This window comes from Saimiri boliviensis, chromosome 7, assembly GCF_048565385.1.
Source record: "Saimiri boliviensis isolate mSaiBol1 chromosome 7, mSaiBol1.pri, whole genome shotgun sequence".
NCBI classification, from domain to species: Eukaryota; Metazoa; Chordata; class Mammalia; order Primates; family Cebidae; genus Saimiri; species Saimiri boliviensis.
In genome coordinates this window covers 23,837,732-23,851,471 of record NC_133455.1, presented here as the reverse complement: position 1 = coordinate 23,851,471, position 13,740 = coordinate 23,837,732, and the positions used below count along the sequence as shown (strand labels likewise).

General features: G+C 44.0%; 1 protein-coding gene across 1 annotated transcript in view; it reads left to right on the top strand.

The window, feature by feature from the left end:
* MYO1H (myosin IH) overlaps nucleotides 1–13,740 on the top strand; it is a 111,825-nt gene that overhangs the window by 61,026 nt on the left and 37,059 nt on the right. The window contains exons 6-13 of the mRNA XM_003932273.3: nucleotides 1,617–1,796; nucleotides 5,878–5,976; nucleotides 7,469–7,582; nucleotides 8,315–8,386; nucleotides 9,386–9,505; nucleotides 11,442–11,509; nucleotides 12,182–12,287; nucleotides 12,933–13,013. Coding sequence (XP_003932322.2) covers nucleotides 1,617–1,796; nucleotides 5,878–5,976; nucleotides 7,469–7,582; nucleotides 8,315–8,386; nucleotides 9,386–9,505; nucleotides 11,442–11,509; nucleotides 12,182–12,287; nucleotides 12,933–13,013 — 840 coding nt within the window. The remainder of the gene's footprint in view (nucleotides 1–1,616; nucleotides 1,797–5,877; nucleotides 5,977–7,468; nucleotides 7,583–8,314; nucleotides 8,387–9,385; nucleotides 9,506–11,441; nucleotides 11,510–12,181; nucleotides 12,288–12,932; nucleotides 13,014–13,740) is intronic.

Sequence of the window (13,740 nt, the reverse complement as noted above, 5' to 3'; positions counted from 1 at the left end):
GTCTGTAGTCCCAGCTACTCAGGAGGCTGAGGCAGGAAATTGCTTGAACTTGGGAGGCAGAGGTTTCAGTGAGCCCAGATTGTGCCACTGCACTCCAGCCCAGGCAAGAGAGTGAGACACTGTCTCAAAAAAAAAAAAAAAAAAAAAAAAAAAAGCTAGCATCTGGAGGCCAGGCATGGTGACTCACAGCTGTAATCCCAGTACTTTGGAAGGTCAAGGTGGGAGGATTGTTTCAGCCCAGAAATTCAAGACCAGCCTAGGCAACATAGTGAGAACCTGTCTCTACAAAACAAACAAACAAAACAATAAAATAGCAAAGCATATGGTACAAGCCTATGGTCCCAGCTATTCGGGAGGCTGAAGTGGGAGAATTGCTTGAGCACAGGCATTTGAGGTTATAAGGAGCCATGGTGATGTCACTGCACTCCAGCCTGGGCAACAGAGCAAGACCCTATGTCTTGAAGAAAAATTTTAACATCCAAAAGTTTTTCCTGCCCTTTCCCAACACTTCCCCCTTCCCACTGCCCACTGTTCTGACCTCTGTGATCACAGGTTCATTTCATTGGCCACTGAAGCACATATGGATGAAATTACACAGTATGTTCTATTTTGTGCCTGGCTTTTTTTCAGTCAACATATCTGACAGATCCATCCGTGTCCTTGCATGTAGCAGTTGTTCACTTTTTGATGATTATGTCACAACTTACCTGTTCTCCTTTTGATGGACATTTGGGCCGTTTGCAATCTGGGACGGTGACACAGAGTGCTTAGATCATCCTTGCACATGTGCTTCAGTAGATTCATGTTAGGTTAAAGAAGCGGAATTGTGAGGTTCTCACCAGCAGGGCAGTGTTAGGGTAACTACTGACTGTTCCAGTTGCTCCATACCCTTGCCAACATATATACTGTCCATCCTTTTGAGAAATTCTGATGGGATGTAGTGGTTTTTCACTGTGATTTAAGTTTGTATCTCCCTGGTAATTAATGAAGTTTTGCTTCTTGACCACTGAAAGGCTTTCTTTTTCATTCAAGTCTTTTTTAACTGGGTTCTCGGTTCTTTCCTGTTGATTTGCAAGAATTCTCCATATATTCTGGAATTAAAATCCTTTATTGGATATATTATTGCAAACGTTAATTAAGACAGCGTGATATTGGCACAAGGATAGGTAAAGAGGACAGTGGATCAGAATGAAAGTCCAGAAAGAATAGAGTCATATGCCATCACCGACTTACAATGAAAGCATCACTGTGATTCAGTAGAGACTAGATCGTTTTTCCAATAAATGGTACAGATGAACTGGATATCAACATGAATAAAAAGACCTTTGACCACTACCCCTCCCCATATACAAAAATTAAATCGTGATGGCTCCTTATCCTAAACAATCATGCTTCTAGAAAAAAGACATAGAAACTGTCTTCAGAGCCTTGGAGTAAGCAAAAATCTTTGTAAACAGATCCCAGAAAATACTAATGATAGAAGACTGATAGATTTTTTAAAAAGATTGATACATCAGACTTCATTCGAACTTAGAACTTGGGTCCATCAGAAGATGCCAGGAAGAGAGTGGTTTGATTGTTGTTGTCACTGCTGCATTTTTTGTTCTGTTTTGAAGGGCATCCCTGTAGGTGGGCATATCATCAGTTACTTAATAGAGAAGTCCCGAGTAGTCTACCAAAATCAAGGTGAACGGAATTTCCACATCTTCTACCAGCTGCTGGCAGGTGGTGAAGAGGAACGTCTGGCTTACCTGGGCCTTGAGCGAGACCCCCGGCTGTATAAATACCTCTCACAGGTGGGAAGGACCAGCAGCTGGCTTTGGTGACGCTTTGGACAAGGGGATCAGAGGTGTTTATACGGGCTGCTGTGGGATGTTCGAGACGTTCTATTATCACCCCGCTGTGCGTCCTATTGGCTGATTTCTTGATACATATCACAAGTAATCTAATCCCTCTCCTCCTGTGCCGGGCAGCTGTATCACCTTGGTAAAGTAACCAATGTCTAGGCAAGTGGTTCTCATCCCTGGCTGGAATTAGAATAACCTGAAGAGCCCTTTAAAACCACAAGTGCCGGGCCGGGCGCAGTGGCTCACGCCTGTAATCCCAACACTTTGGGAGGCCGAGGCGGGTGGATCACGAGGTCGAGAGATTGAGACCATCCTGGTCAACAAGGTGAAACCCCGTCTCTACTAAAACTACAAAAAATTAGCTGGGCATGGTGGCGTGTGCCTGTAACCTCCGCTACTCAGGAGGCCGAGGCAGGAGAATTGCCTGAACCCAGGAGGCGGAGGTTGCGGTGAGCCGAGATCGTGCCATTGCACTCCAGCCTGGGTAACAAGAGTAAAACTCCGTCTCAAAAAAACAAAAAAACAAAAAATAAAACCACAAGTGCCAGGGCCATACCCTCCAGAAAGTCAGATTTCACTGGTCTGGGCTGGGACCTGGGCATCAGAGTTATTTTAAATGTTCTCCTGGTGATCGAATGCACAGCCAAGGTGAGAAATGCTGATCTAGGTGTGATAGAAACTCACTGTCCAACTGTGTCTAAAATCTATGCTGTCTCATTCTGCTTTCAAACTACATTTTTTTTTTCTTTGAGACAAGTTCTTGCTCTATCCTCCAGGCTAGAGTGCAGCAGCACAGTCATGGCTCACTGCAGCCTTGACCTCCTGGGCTCAAGTTATCCTCCCACCTCAGCCTCCCAAGTAGCTGGGACTACAGGTATGAGGTACCATGCCTAGCTAATTTTTTTTTTTGATGGAGTCTTGCTCTGTCGCCAGCCTGGAGTGCAGTGGCATGATCTCAGCTCACTGCAGTCTCCACCTCCTGGGTTCGAGTGATTCCCCTGCCTCAACCTCCCGAATAGCTGGGACTACAAGTGCTCACCACCACTCCAAGCTAATTTTTTGTATTTTAGCAGAGACGGGGTTTCACCAGATTGGCCAGGATGGTCCCAATCTCCTGACATGATCTACCCACCTCAGCCTCCCAAAGTGCTGGGATTACAGGCGTGAGCCACCGCACCCAGCCACCTGGCTAATTTTTGTAGTTTTTGTAGAGACAGGGTTTCTCCATATTGCCCGGACTGATCTCAAATTCCTGAGCTCAAGAGATCTGCCCGCCTCGGCCTCCCAAAGTGCTGAGTTTACAGGTGTGAGCCACTGTAAACTACTTTTAAAAAGATCTTTTCCCACGTTCCTGCCTTCCATCTTGACAACTGTTTGCTGCCCAATGAACACACTGCCTTACAGAAAGAGCTGAGGCCATTCTCTAAGCAAGCCTCGGGTCTAGTGTTATAAAACTGACTGGCAGAATATAACCTTGCAATATTTGTTTTTCTGCAGCCTGCACTAGCATCCTAGAATGCCCAGATTGTGTGGCACTTATCAGTATTCAATGTCATTAACACCTTTTTTATCTCGACAATTTTTTATTTTTCTCTTTTCACTTGGCCTGGCTTTGAATGGAGGCCACTTTGGAGAGGGTAGATTAGGGCATCATTTAAGGGAGAAAATGAGATCTTCTAAAATGAACCTCATAAAATGAGGATCAACACTTCCTAGAAATCATAGAAGAAAAGAAGGCTTAACTGAAGTTTATCTTGAAAAACGAAGACAGGCTGGGCATGGTGGCTCACGCCTGTAATCCCAGCACTTTGGGAGGCCAAGGCGGGAGAATTGCTTGAGTCCAGGAGTTTCAGACCAGCCTGGGCAATGAAGCAAGACCCCAACTCTAAATGTATTTTAAAAATAGAAATAAAAAAGAAAAATGAAGCTAAATAATGAAAAGAAAGAATCTCATACTCTAAGTTTATACTAAACAAACTCTGAACTAATTACTAGGACAAAGAATAAATGAAATGTGATTTTTTTTCTTTTTGGAGGGCTTAATTTTCCCAACAGAGCTGTATGGTCGCATCATATTTGCATTCCCATTGCATGATCAGAAAGGGTCAGTTTGTAAAAATATTTGAGGGTTTTTATCCATTTTCCCAGGGGCTTCTCTAATACTTGGATAATTAAATCATTCTCTTTTAAAATGTATCATGTCTTTATTCTTGTAGACTTTTTTCTGGCCACATTAATTCAACTAGATCCTTACACGTCAGGGGCTTTGGAAATGGGTCTATCAATTTGCCACTATTATTTTAAAACCAAGCCTGCGGGGCATGGTGGCCCACACCTGTAATCCCAGCATTTTTGGAGGCCGAGGTGGGAGGATCATGAGATCAAGAGATCGAGATGAGCCTGGCCAACATGGTAAAACCCCATGTCTACTAAAAATACAAAAATTAGCTGGGCATGGTGGCGTGCACCTGTAGGCCCAGCTACTCAGAAGCCTGAGGCAGGATAATCACTGGAACCTGGGAGGCAGAGGCTGCAGTGAGCCGAGATTGCACCACTACACTCCAGCCTGGTGACAGAGTCAGACTATCTCAAAAAAAAAAAAAAAAAAAAAAATTCATGATCTCTCATAACTTCAGTAAACTTTATGGCTTCACTTTGTAGTGTATCTGTACTGCTTTCAAACCAACAGGTTTGGAGCGGGACTGATTTGCATAGACCCATCCCTTCGGGGGCAGGAACAGATGTTGCTGGTTGTGTGGGAAGGTTTGTGAGGTTGCAAATTTTACATCAGCCACTTCCCCAGTAAATATTTTCATGGTATGACACATCTAATTTCCCCCATGCAATGAAGAAATCTTTTTTTTTTTTTTTTGATACGGAGTTTCACTCTTGTTACCCAGGCTGGAGTGCAATGGCGCCATCTCGGCTCACCGCAACCTCCGCCTCCTGGGTTCAGGCAATTCTCCTGCTTCAGCCTCCTGAGTAGCTGGGATTACAGGCACGCGCCACCATGCCCAGCTAATTTTTAGTATCTTTAGTAGAGACGGGGTTTCACCATGTTGACCAGGATGGTCTCGATCTCTTGACCTCGTGATCCACCTGCCTCGGACTCCCAAACTGCTGGGATTACAGGCTTGAGCCACTGCGCCCGGCCCAAAGAAATCTTTTAAGAAAACAGATCTTCAGATAACTAGGAAACTAGGGACACCCTGTACCCCAAAAGCAAAATAATAAACATTTGTCTAGCACATTTTCTCTTTAAATTAATCTGTTGTTTAAAAGACAACTTCTGAGCCGGGCGCGGTGGCTCAAGCCTGTAATCCCAGCACTTTGGGAGGCTGAGGCGGGTGGATCATGAGGTCGAGAGATCGAGACCATCGTGGTCAACATGGTGAAACCCCGTCTCTACTAAAGATACAAAAAATTAGCTGGGCATGGTGGCACGTGCCTGTAATCCCAGCTACTCAGGAGGCTGAGGCAGGAGAATTGCCTGAGCCCAGGAGGCGAAGGTTGCGGTGAGCCGAGATCGTGCCATTGCACTCCAGCCTGGGTAACAAGAGCGAAACTCCGTCTCAAAAAAAAAAAAAAAAAAAAAAAAAAAAAAAAAAAAAAAAAAAGACAACTTCTGGAGTCATGGGAAAAAACCTCTGCTTGTGATCATTTTCACAAAACTTCTGTTTCTCTAAATGCCAACCTTTTATTTCCTTGCGGGAAAGCCTTCTTGCATTTAGTCCTGCAAAGAAATTTTTGCTGGTGAGTCAAGAGTTTCTGATTTTAAGCCCTGTAATTTCCCTGAATATTTCAGCAGATATTTCTTGAAATTAAATTCCAAATTAAAATTCCAAATAAATATGAAAAAGGCAACGGTTGTCAAATAATTCTATGCTAGACAATTAGAGCAAAACCTATTTTTATTTGCAATTCAGTACATTATAGGACTAGCTTTTGCATCTTCAGAGAAAAACAGACATGCGCATGCTTAATTGCTCCTATAAAATGACGTTAAGTGACTCAAACTTTTTGTCAACAGGGTCATTACACCAAAGAGTCATCCATTAATGACAAGAATGACTGGAAAACTGTTTCCAGTGCCTTTTCTGTCATTGATTTTACTGAAGCTGACCTCGAGGTACGTGCTCTTGCAGCAGAGCCGACAGTTTCCTCTGGGACTGAGGAAACACTCCTGGTTTCTTGGTGTTTGCATAATACAGTTGCTGGATTCAACAAATAAAAATACAGGATTCAGCCAGGTGCAGTGGCTCACACCTGTAATCCCAGCACTTTGGGAGGCCAAGGTGAGCGGATCACTTGAGGTCAGGAATTTGAGACCAGCCCAGCCAACATGGTGAAACCTCATCTCTACTAAAAAAGTACAAAAGTTAGCTGGGGATGGTGGCGTGCACCTGTAGTCCCAGCTACTCGGGAGGCTGAGGCAGGAGAATTACTTGAACCCGGGAGGCGGAGGTTGCAGTAAGCCGAGATCATGTCACTGTACTCCAGCCTGGGTGACAGAGTAAGACTCTGTCTCAGAAAAACAAACAAAAATACAGGATGCCCAGTTACAATAGTGATGAATTTTTTAAATATAATCATGTTTCAATTATTGCATGTGGGCAAACTTATACTAAAAAAGTATTGGAGGTTTAAAATTCAAATATTAACTGTGGGTTATATCTGACAAGGAGGAGGAGTCAGGTTTTTTTCTCCCCTAAGTTAAGTCCAGTCTCAACAATTTAAATGCCATAAAATGACAGGATTCTCATTTATTGAGGCTTCCATTTTGGCACAAACTGGAAAAAATTGTAGAATTTATAAACATTTTGTTTTTACATCTTTTTATCTTTTTTTTTTTCATTTTGATTGTTAAACTATCAATCTTTCAAGGGCCAGAATGTAATTTAAAAACACATATATCTGAGCCCAGGTGCAGTGGCTCACACCTGTAATCCTGATGCTTTGGGAGGCTGAGGTAGAAAGATTGCTTGAAGCTTGGAGTTTGTGACCAGCCTGGGCAACCTAGTGAGACCCTGCCTCTACAAAAAAACTTTATAATTAGCCAGGCATGGTGGTGTATGCCTGTAGTCCCAGACACTCAGGAGGCTGAGGTGGGAGGATCGCTTGAGCCCAGGAGGTTGAGGCTGCAGTGAGCTATAATGGCACCATTGGACTCCAGCCTGGGTGACAGAGCAAAACCCTGTCTCTAAAAAAGTTATAGATAGGTAGATGATAGATAGATAGATAGATAGATAGATAGATAGATAGCTCATGGTATTTGAAAATTAAATGGGTTCATTAGTGGGATTTATTTTAGGAAGTATTTTATGTAAGTGGTTTATTTTATGAAAAAAATGTATGTATGTGTTGTTATTATATGAAAATAAAGAGTTCCGTGCTGGGCATTGAGTGAGACTGTTTCCCTCTTCCCCTAGCACCTGAAGTGAATAGCAGGGCTGATTTCTGGGGAAGGAGGAGGGCTTGGTTCTGTGAGCTCAGGTCTGGAGTTGGGATGAAGGGGTTTTCCTTCAGATGTCTCCACTAACGACACGTATCAGTTAGGCAGCCACCGTTCTCTTTCCCTGTCCTCCTGATCTCCTGTCTCTGAACATTTCCCATGTCCCCAGAATCTCTTTGGAATCATCGCCAGTGTCTTACACCTGGGGAACATTGGTTTTGAAGAAGATGACCAAGGCTGTGCCACTATCCCAGACACCCACGAGATCAAGTGGATTGCCAAGGTGATGTTCCCCTTTTGGAGATGACAGAGGGAGGCGGAGGGGTGGGAGAAGAGAGTGAGGCAGCTGGATGCCCACAGTTCGGCCTGAATGTCTGGTACCATGCTCTTTTGGCTGATATTCATTAGGAGGTTTAAAGAGTGAGGGTTTGGGGGAAAGGGAGGGAGCAAAAGCTGGCTGGTTGAAGGAGCTGTTGGGGTCTGTTTTGTACTGAAGCACAATGATCAGTCTGGGCAGATAACCCTGGGCCTGGATACTCCACGAACTCTATAAGCTAGTGAGTAGGCCGGGCGCAATGGCTCATGCCTGTGATTCCAGTGCTTTGGGAGGCCAAGGCAGGAGGATAGCTTGAGGCCAGAAATTTAAGTGAGCCACAATCATGCCACTGCACTCCAACCTGGGCAACATAGTGAGACCCCCATCTCTAAAAAAAAAAAAAAAAAAAAATAGCTATAATTGGTGGCACACACCTGTAGTCCCAGCTACTCAGAAGGCTGAGGTGAGAGGATTGCTTCAGCCCAGGAGGCAGAGTTTGCAGTAGGCTGAGATCGTGCCACCGCTCTCCAGCCTGGGTGACAGAAGTGAGATCCTGTCTCAAAAAAAAAGTTACAGTGAGCTATGATTGTGCCACCACATCCCCGCCTGGGCAACAGAGCCATACCTTGTCTCTAAAAAAATATTAAAAAGCAAGTAAAACGGGGTCACTGAATAGCACTTTGGATTTCTTTCATTCAGCTCCTGGGGGTCCACCCATCAGTCCTTCTGGAAGCTCTCACCCACAGAAAAATTGAAGCCAAAACTGAGGAGGTAAAAGAGGCTCTAGGTGGAAATGTGCCGGCCCTCCTTGCTGCTGCTGCCTCCCTCTGACAACAGCAGGATGGTGGCCTCAGGGGAGGCCAAACGTTTGATCCTAGCTCACCAGGCCCCGCGTGATCCAGCTCCTGCGAGGTCTCCTGCCTCAGCCTCCCCCATCACCATCACCACACCAGTGCTAGCAATCTATACCTCATACTCCCTGTACGGGAGTCTCTGCACATTGTTTCCTCCACAGGAGTCTTTGCACATGCTGCCCCTTCTGCTGGAACACTGTTCCCAGTGCTTCATCTAGTTAACTCCCCTTCATTCTTTATCTCCTGGGAGTCACTTCCTCAAGGAGCCTTCTCTGATCCTTTCACCTCTACCTCAAAGCACCATATGTATCTCCTTGCAGCCCTTTCAACATGACTGTGTGATTCTTTGAATGTCTCCCCATCCCTCCCTGCCCTCAAATGAACTGTGAGTCCCTGAAGGTCAGGACCATGTGCCTGGGTTACAGCTGTATCTTGGCAGCGCAGCACAGTGCCTGGCACAGAGTGGGCACTCAGGAAAGAGCCATGGTGTAAACCAAAGGCAAGAGTAGTGTCTTCCCGGCATGTATCCTTTGACAGACGTCAGTCAACACTAGTTCAAGGCTGGGTGTGGTGGCTTATACCTACAATCACTTTGGGAGGCTGCAGTGGGAAGATTGCTTGAGTCCAGGAGTTTGAGACCAGCCTGGGCAACATGGCTAGACCACATTTCAACAAAAAATTTTAAAATTATCAGGGCATGGTGGTGGGCACCTGTAGTCCCAAGCTACTTGGAAGACTGAGGTGGGAGGATCACTTGAGTCCAGGAGTTAGACGCTACAGTGAGCTATGACTGTGCCACTGTATTCCAGGCTGGGCAGCAGAGCGAGACCCTCTCTCTTTATTTTTTTAAAGATTAGTTTGAATACTCTGGGGGCTTTTTTCCATCTGTAATGATGCACCTTGTCATTCTTTTCAGGTGATCTGCCCATTGACACTAGAACTCTCTGTCTACGCTAGAGATGCAATGGCGAAGGCTGTTTACGGACGAACATTTACTTGGCTGGTCAACAAAATCAATTCCTCCTTAGTTAACAAGGTTGGTCAACACATTTTGGACACCTTGCTCTCACTAATGTGGTGATGTTTTATGATCATCATAGTTCCTTTAAAGAATTTGGGAGGGAGCATGGACTGTGGCACCTCATGGGTGGGGCTGGTGTCTTTCCCTATTCACATTTTCGGTGTGTAGAATACAGTAGGAATGCATGCCCAATAACTTGCACAGTGTGTCCCAAAGTATGCTATGCATTGCCCTTGTGGTATGCCAGATGGCTTCGGGTGTGCACAAAAACTTTTTATTTTTTAGAGACAAGATCTCGTCTGTCACTCAGGCTGGAGTGCAGTGGTGCAATCTTAACTCACTGCAACCCCCAACTCTTGGGCTCAAGCAGTCCTCCTGCCTCAGCCTCCTGAATAGCAGGAACTACTGTTGCATGCCACCATGCCCGGCTAAATTTTAGAAGTTTTTTTTGCAGAGGTGAGGTCTTGCCGTGTTGTCTGGCTGGTTTCGAACGCCAGGCTCAAGCCATCTTCCCGTTGCTGCCTCCCAAGTGCTGGGATTACAGGCATGAACTGCCACAAATGTTTAAATGTCAACGGTAATATATTCACCTGACATTTAAAAAATTTCAACAGTAGCATATTTTAACATGTTTAAGAAAAAAATAAAACTAGCCCTTCAAACTCACACTTCGGTCACATTTCCTTTTCAAGTGGAATTATTTAAATAAAAAATGGGATTTAATCCAAGTTAAAAATTAAGGAAATGATAGGTGGATGGGGAGGGGATACATGGATGTAACAAAATTCGGAGGGAAGCAGTGCACAAAAGATGATTTTGGGGGCAGCAACTTAGGACACTCAAACAGAGGATTTAATTGTGTCCCTTTAAAACAAAATAAATTTCTTTTGTTTAATAACAGATAATTTTGTTAAATTATCTTTTTTGTTTTTGTTTTTTGTTTTTTTGTTTGTTTGTTTCTCTTTTTTTGGGATGGAGTCTGGCTCTGTCATCCAGGCCGGAGTGCAGTAGTGCAATCTTGGCTCACTGCAACCTCCACCTCCTGGGTTCAAGTGATTCTTGTGCCCTTGTGCCTCAGCCTCTCTAGTAGCTGGGATTACAGGCGCACACCGCTATGTCCTGCTAATTTTTGTAATTTTTTAGTAGAGACAGGGTTTGGCCATGTTGGCCAAGCTGGTCTCAAACTCCTGGGCACAACTGATCTGCCTGCGTTGGCCTCCCAAAGTGCCGGGATTACAGGCATGAGCCATCGCACCCTACCTGAAATAAATACATTATCTTTAAATACGCACCCTGGCCTGTTGGTTCTCTTACTTAGATAGGCGTCTTCTTGTCTATCTATAGGTCCTTTTTTTTTTCATTGTATGTGGGTTTGGGAGGCTGAGGACAGCTGAAGCAAAGAAGTGAATCAGAAGGGGAAGGTTGGCTGGGCTTGGTTGCTCACACCTGTAATCCCAGCACTTTGGGAGGCCAAAGCAGGTCAGGTCAGGAGTTCAGACCAGCCTGGCCAATATGGTGAGACCCTGTCTCTACTAAAAATACAAAAAATTAGCCGGGTGAGGTGGTGTGCGCCTGTAGTCCCAGCTACTGAGGAGGCTGAGGCAAGAGAATAGCTGGAACCCGGGAGGCAGAGGTTGTGGTAAGCCGAGATCACACCACTGCACTCTGGCCTGAGCGACAGAGCGAGACTCCATCTCAAAAAAAAAAAAAAAAAAGAGCAGTGTGGAGGGGAAGATCTCACTACACAGATGATGGCTATGGAAGCCGCAGTGGGATCTGAGCAGGCAGGAGCAGCAGGCTGGGAAGTGATTTCCACCCAAAGGCTCTTGTGTATTGCTGGAGACAGAGGAGACATGAGCTTTAGCACCAAGTCCCAGTTTGGAGGCAGCTACAAAGTTTTGAGTAGCACAGAGGAAAAGACCTAACTATGAATGGGGTATGTTTTGACCAGGATTTCACCAGGAAAACTGTGATTGGATTACTGGACATATATGGGTTTGAAGTCTTCGACAAGAATGGGTATGTTTAGCATTACCTACCTACCTGTCTTTTGCCCTTTTTTAAGGTTTCAGTTGAGATTTAAGTTATTTGGTAATGTTACTAGATTGATTTTCCTGTCCCCAGAAACTGTCTAGATTTACAGTTTCTAATTCACAGACCAGCCTAGATGTGGAATAACCATAAAAATGCAAATGTATTTTCACTTGACTCTTATGATCTATTTAGTAAATTGTTATTATTAATAAGAACTTTGTTTTTTCTTTATTAAAAAGCATCCTTTAAAAGAATGTAAGTTTTTTTTTTTGTTTTTTTGTTTTTTTGTTTTTTTGTTTTTGAGACAGAGTGTCACTCTGTTGCTCAGGCTGGAGTGCAATGGCATGATCTTGGCTCACTGAAACCTCCGCCTCTCAGATTCAAGCAATTCTCTGCCTCAGCCTCCCAAGTAGCTGGGTTTACAGGTGCCTGCCACCACGCCTGGTTATGTTCTTCTTTTTTTTATATTTGTAATAGAGACAGGGTTTTACCATCTTGGCCAGGCTGGTCTTGAACTCCTGACCTCGTGATCAACCCACCTCAGCCTCCCAAAGTACTGAGATTACAGGCGTTGAGCCACCCCACCCAGCCAAGAATATAATTTTTTAATTGTTATTTTCATGTAACTTTAGTTATTTATATCTTCTGTATCTCTAGTTTTGAACAGTTCTGTATAAATTACTGCAACGAGAAACTCCAGCAACTGTTAATTGAGAGGACTCTAAAAGCAGAACAGGCAGAATATGAAATGGAAGGCATAGAGGTAAACATTTTCATGTTTTCTCATTTGATTTCTTAATCTGGCTAAAGACATTTTCCAAAATTTAGTTGATTTTAGTTTTTTGAGACAGGGTCTCACTCTGTCGCCCAGGCTGGAGTGCAGTGGCACAATCAGGGCTCGTTGCAACCTCCACCTCCTGGGCTTAAGTGATCCTCCTGCCTCAGCCTCCTGAGTAGCTGGGACCACAGGCACAAAACCACCACCCCTGGCTAATTGTTCGATTTTTTTTTTTTTTTTTTTTTTTTTTTTTTTTTTTTTGTAGAGACAGGGTCTCTCTATGTTGCTCAGGGTGTTCTCAAACTCCTGAACTCAAGTGATCTTCCTGCCTCGACCTCCCAAAGTGTTGGGATTACAGGTGTGATTCACTGTGCCCAACCACTAAAGACATTTAATTGAAATATTATTTCATTGGAGATTTTCCTGATTAGTACTGAAGATTAATTTTTTTCATCCTCCTCTGCTTATTTCCTGAGAAATTGTTTTGATATTCAGAAAATATAATTTGTTTAAGGTTGTCTGTAAAAACTAGATTTTGAAAAAAAGATGTTTTAGAAAACCAATTTAAAACTAATCTTTTATGCTCATCTAAATCTTTCTTGGAGAATTTGTTCCTCTTTGTCATTTTAGTGGGAGCCAATTCAGTATTTCAACAACAAGATCATCTGTGATTTGGTAGAAGAGAGACACAAAGGAATCATATCCATTCTGGTGAGAAAAATTAATATTGAATTAGAGCCTATTCACCCACATTTACAATTCTTAGAAGAACTTTATCCAAGACTTAAAAAGGGTTGAGCCAGGCCAGGTGCAGTGGCTCACGCCTGTAATCCCAACACTTTGGGAGGCTGAGGCAAGTGGAATGCCTGAGGTCAGGAGTTCAAAAGCAGCCTGACCAACATGGTGAAACCCTGTCTCTACTAAAAATACAAAAATTAGTCAGGCATAGTGGCATGTGCCTATAGCCCTAGCTACTCGGGAGGCTGAGGTGGGAGAATTGCTTGAACCAGGAGGTGGAGGTTGCAGTGAGTCAATATCATGCCACTGCACTCCAGCCTGTGTGACAGAGCAAGACTATCTCAAAAAAAAAAAAAAAGGGGGTTGAGCCAGGGTGGTCTCTAACTCCTGGGCTCAAGCAATCCTCCCATCTCAGCCTCCTGAGTAGCTGAGACTACAGAGGTATACCACCACACCTGGCTAAGTTTTAAAATTTTTGTAGAGACAGGGTTTCACCATGTGGCTCAGGCTGATCTCGAACTCCTAGGCTCAAGTCATCCTCCCATCTTGGCCTGCCAAAATGCTGCGATTATAGGTTTGAACCAGTTCACCCGGCCACATCCATAATTTTTTAATATGGTCAACTAAATGGTATCATTCTTGAGGATGAAAAATAGGAAATAGAAAGACGAACTTCCAAAATATGAAACTTGACTAGTTT